Source organism: Monopterus albus, unplaced genomic scaffold, assembly GCF_001952655.1.
Source record: "Monopterus albus unplaced genomic scaffold, M_albus_1.0 scaffold99.1, whole genome shotgun sequence".
NCBI classification, from domain to species: domain Eukaryota; kingdom Metazoa; phylum Chordata; class Actinopteri; order Synbranchiformes; family Synbranchidae; genus Monopterus; species Monopterus albus.
The window spans coordinates 1001976-1007347 of NW_018127979.1; the positions used below are offsets into that span (position 1 = coordinate 1001976).

The 5372-nt window shown below is 43.4% G+C and overlaps 1 protein-coding gene across 1 annotated transcript; it reads right to left on the reverse strand.

Annotated features, from left to right (window-relative positions):
• Positions 1-1140: 1140 nt before the first annotated feature.
• Positions 1141-4623, reverse strand: zic2a (zic family member 2 (odd-paired homolog, Drosophila), a). Its single transcript, XM_020609526.1, has 3 exons — positions 2966-4623; positions 1697-1860; positions 1141-1508 (listed from the first exon to the last, which is right to left on the reverse strand). The coding sequence occupies exons 1-3, from the start codon at positions 3936-3938 to the stop codon at positions 1314-1316; spliced, it is 1332 nt and encodes a 443-aa protein (XP_020465182.1). The 5' UTR covers positions 3939-4623; the 3' UTR covers positions 1141-1313.
• Positions 4624-5372: the final 749 nt, after the last annotated feature.

Below are 5372 nucleotides of genomic sequence, written 5' to 3' on the forward strand. Positions count from 1 at the left end.
TGGGGGGGGGGGGGGGGGGGGGGGCACATTCACCGACTGAACTCAGGGACTGACCTGAGAAAACATCAAGAGACAAGATGATTTATGGAAGAGAAAGCCCTTTTCCCCTATATGAACACAGTGGCATGTGCGCAAGCCATGGATGTACTGAGTGTGCACAATGAAAATGCCCAGTTGGATCGTCTCCGTTTAAATTAAAACCAATAAAACTCAACCGCAAGTGATGATTAGCTGAATTCATTCTTGTAATTTCCTCCAATAAGCCCCTGACAGTAAACCTCTTGCTTACTTACACCACAACAATGTTCAGGGCCTGTAAGAATACTTTGCAAAGCTTAAGGTAAAACACTAACGAGCTTTAGTCGATAGACCAATTTATCAAGAGTTGCTGACTAAGTTATAAAACCTGAGCTCATACACGTTCCTGAGAACGCCCGAATAAATCCAAAACAGAACAAATGCCTCCCAAACAAGATGTACCTGGCTAAACTCCGACGAACGAAATAAAGCATGAAACAGCTAAGCAAATATTTAACACTTGCAACACCTTTTATTATATTTGTATGCAGTAAAATTCTTATCACAATAAGGAAGAAAACACCTCTTAAAACTTTGAACAAAAGCACAGAACGAAACAACTGCCCATGTTTAGCTCGTAATTGTACATATTTATAGTAAAGAAACATTCTTTATAAATACTGTTTCATCTGTAACAAGTAAATACCATAATTTAATTACAAATGGATAAATATGGCAGTTGATATTTACAAAAGGAAGGGTGTAGTTACAGAAAATCGAACGGCACAACGTTTATTTTCCTCACAATCTTCCAGATAGTATTTCACAATTCAGACTTGCAAAGCACAAAACATCACAAGTTAAGCCCAGCAAACTAAAATATACATTCACAAGCATAATATTGTGGTCTGATTGAGTTAAATGTTAACTTTGGCACGCTTTCCAGTTTATAGATGTTTAGTATAGTACAATCAATTTGCCTTAGGATCACAATATTCAACATTATAGTACAATTGTATTGTAATATGTGCACTAAAAGTCCAGTTAGTGAAATAGCTACCATTGAAGAAACATCTATACACCAAAGACTGACAAACTATCACAACCAATGGGAATGTGGGCTTTTAGTAATTATTTACAATATGAAATACACCTCAACTGTTAGACATCTTTTGCTCGCCGTCTTCCCTCAAAAATAAAAACATAAAAAATAAACAAATGTTTGTGTGCCTCTTCTCCTGCTGGATGGTCCAGTGCTGTGAAATGAGTGTGTGTTGCTTCATTTCAGTTGAGTCCTAAACATACCATTCACTGAAATTGGAGGATAGGCCACTGTGGCTGGTGGGGTTGTGGACGGCTGAGGCTGGGGACAGGGTGGTGTTGCTTTGGGTCTCGGTGGTGGGAGACACCAGGCCTGGAGGTGTGGAGGATTCATAACCAGAGCTGGCTGCTGGTGAGGAGTCTGATGCTGATGGGGAGGACTCGTGGACCTGGGGCAACAAAAACACAAACAGGGATTTAAAATCTGCTGGACAAAAATAAGCCTGTGAATTGATTATTTAGAAAGCCAGCTACTATTACCAGCTATGTGTTAATATAATAAACATAACATTATGCAGGCCTGACTCAGACATACTGTAAAGTGTTCAGCACACACTTCCTGACACCAAGAGCTTACCTTCATGTGTTTTCTTAGGGAGCTGGGATGTGTGTAGGACTTGTCGCACATTTTGCAAAGATAAGGCTTGTCCGACGTGTGAACATGCATGTGTTTCTTTCGGTCGCTGCTGTTTGCAAACCTTCTGTCGCAGCCCTCAAACTCACACTGGAACGGTTTCTCTCCTGCAGGAAAAAACGCGAGAAACAAGAAGAAACACAAATATTTTTTTTTACTGAGAAATGCCTCAGGGCTGAGTGTGTGCTGTGCAGATTATTACATGCGTACAATTCACATGCAAAGGTTGAGCGTAGAGTGTTATGAATGCATTTCCTAAAAAATCACAGCTATAACATTTTTAAACAGGGCATATCATGATTCAGACTGTGATAAGAGTTGCTACAACTGATCGAGCCTAAATAATGCGCATAATGATTCGGAGGGAGTGGGAGAGGGGGCCAGGCCGTCCGCAGTAGGCCTACAGAAGGCGGACCATTTGCTGGGAGACAGTAAAAATCTAATTAGCACCTGACCAGTTTCATGGCACGGCACCACAATGCATTTCCCCAGGAAAATAAGTCCAAACGTGAAAGGCTGGTAATGGCCCTGTCTAGCACCTTAGCTCCTATCAAAGGAACGCAGAAGAAAACAAAAGGCATTCCTCATGCATAAACACTGCTACTACTGCTGTGCTCGGCTAAATCTGCACCACAACACGCTACTCCTACACAATCGTGAAGTACAAATCGGTTCAGACGTACGTGAAAATACTTCATTTAAGGCCAAAGTAGGAAAATCACGATGAGAAAACAGGAATCGACGTGAGTTACAAAGCGCAGCTTTGTGGATAAACTACATGAAACCATATGAAATGATTTACTACCTGGCAGGATGCTCGACGCGCTCCCACAGTCTGCGTTGACCCGTTTTTAAAGTTTATCCCAAACAATACAGCGTCAACAAATTGCTTTCTATACTTTTGGAGAAATGTTTTTCACTAGAAGAATTGTAAAAAAAAATTTTATGTGCTTAATATAAACGCATAGAAAATAAAAGAATCCACAGTTCTAAACTTATTTCTTCCCTCCTGAATATGGTCCCCAGTCTTCGTTCATCATCTACCTCAGCTGCCCAAAATAGCCGCAAAATAGATTTTAATTTGTCTTGGCAAGGAACACGCACTATCTACCACAGCGAAATAAACGCACAGTCCGCTTCAGCCTAAAAATAACATCAATAATGCTATTTAAATAAAATCAATAAAAGCATTCACATTGTTGTTGTAATTACCTGTATGCGTTCTCTTGTGTATCTTCAAGTTTTCCGACCGTGCGAAGACTTTTCCACAGCCGGGGAAGGGGCATGGAAAGGGCTTCTCCCCGGTGTGCACCCGAATGTGGTTCACCAGTTTATATTTCGCCTTGAACGGTTTGCTCTCCCGTGAACAGTCCTCCCAGAAACAGACGTGGTTAGTCTGCTCCGGGCCGCCGACATGCTCCACCGAGACGTGCGTGACCAACTCATGCATGGTGCTAAAAGTTTTGTTGCAACACTTCTTTGGGTTGCTGAGCTGCTCGGGGTCGATCCACTTGCAGATGAGCTCCTGCTTGATGCACTGTTGCCTCATGTAGCGGAAAAAGGCACCGGGGTGGTGATGGGCTGCCATGTTCATCCCCATGTTCATATTCATGGAGCCGTACTGGTTGTGGAGTTGCGCGGCCGAGTAGGGGTCGGTCCTCGGGCTGGAGACCTGGTGGTATTGGTCGGTGCGCCCGAAAACTTCTCCTGGTAGTCCGAGCCTCATTTGCCCGTTCAGGACATTGGCGGATCCGTGGGACCCATGTTGGTCGTGGATCCCCGGGAACAAAATGTGGCCTTGAGTGTCTGTGTGGGAGTGATGAAGGGATCCCGCCGTGGGGCCAAAAATAGTATGCTGGCTGCTCGCCGGAGAGGATTCTCCAAAGCCACGACTGCGAAAGAGAAAGTCCCTGGTGGAGTTGAACGGAGAGCTTGCATACGACGTGACATGGGCAGCGTGAGCCCCCAAAGCCGCAGCGGGGTAGCCAGGCGCCTGGGTGGTGAAAGCAGAGCTCTGTCCCGGAGAGAGATCATGGTTCAGCTTAAACGCACCCATGTGTGCGGAGTCTACAAAGCTATTTTGTGCCAAACTCAAGTCTCTCTCCTGCATCTCGCTCGCCGAGTGATGCCTGGCAAATGAGCCCACTCCCAGTCCGGGGAACTGGTGACCGGCATCCAGTAACATTTTTTCAGAAAGCACTGTTTTTGTTTAAATCAGAGGGCGCAGAGTTACAGCGAATAAGTTAAAAACAAAAATCAAACGTTGATGCTGATACGCAACGGCTCAACTTCCAACCTTGGAACCACCATATCAGGCGCGATTCAAAACGCTGCTCCGCTCATAAGGAAATAAAACCTGCTCGGCTGATCAAACACTGAATTTATTTCTAGTTAACTTGTGACCGGAGAATCCAAATGTAACGAAGAGTTTCCTCGTGTCCTCTCCTTGACTGCGTCAGTGAAAATGCACTCAAAGAATTAAATAATTATCTTACTAGATGTCCTCTGCATACACTGAGCGCGAATAGTTGGAGCATCTCAAAAATCGCTGTTCCGATTGGGCATGTATTTACTTCTCTGGCTCGCCTGTGCTTATCGCAGAGGGTCCCTGTTTCTCCGTGGACTGGCTCTACCTCCTCTTCCGCCCCCTTTTACTGGAGCCCGTTCATTCGTTCCTCGCAGTCTCATTGGCCACTGAGCCTCATCAATCCCAGGTGCCCCTCCAATAGTAGGTAGAGCCTTGGCGACTTAATAGCGCAACGCCATTTTCCACTCATAATTGCCGCCTACTTTTAGGAGAACATTTGGGGGGTACACAGGATCACGACAAGAGAGAGGAGCGAACATGTTTGTGTTGTTTATATTCTGTAGGTGCCAAGTTGTAGAATGTATAAAAGATAAAATAAAACACTTGAGAAATAATAAGACTGAGGAGAGAGAAAGAGAGAGATCTGGGAAAATACATGATGGGTTAGGTAGCTGGTTATGAATTCAGTCCAAGTGTAAATCACACAAACGTGTAATGCAACAGTTTTTTTTGTGATTTACATTTGAAAAATACGACCACGCTGTCATAAACGGCGAGGAGCCCTGCTATTAAATATACAATTAAATAACATGATGTGCAAAATGAGACTACGCTTTGTAATAACATAAAATGTCCAATCCCCATGTCGGTATCAATGGAGAAGCGAGTTAAAATGACTTCCAATCACATTATTAACCTCGAGTCTATTTATATAGTCAACTGAATGCGCGACAAAACGCACGGTGGGCTGATTTAATAATGCAAATTAAACTTTTAAAAACAATTACCTTTAAATAAACTCACTGTCCTTCTGAAACACCTTTTTATGTATTAGTACAAATCCTAATAAACCGCTCCATTTCAAGCCAGACTGATCTGAAACGCTGTTAAATCATAATAGTCAATTACAAAATAAAATGGTATTCGAATTATTCAAATCAAACCAAACTTCCGAGCCACTTAATTCTTCACAGCTGCAAAGCGCTGTGGCGTCATATGGAGTCCAGCGGTTTTTCATTGCAGAACCACAACTGGGCCTTTAGTGGTGTTCCAGTGCTCTCACTGGTTAGTGGTGTTCCAGTGCTCTCACTG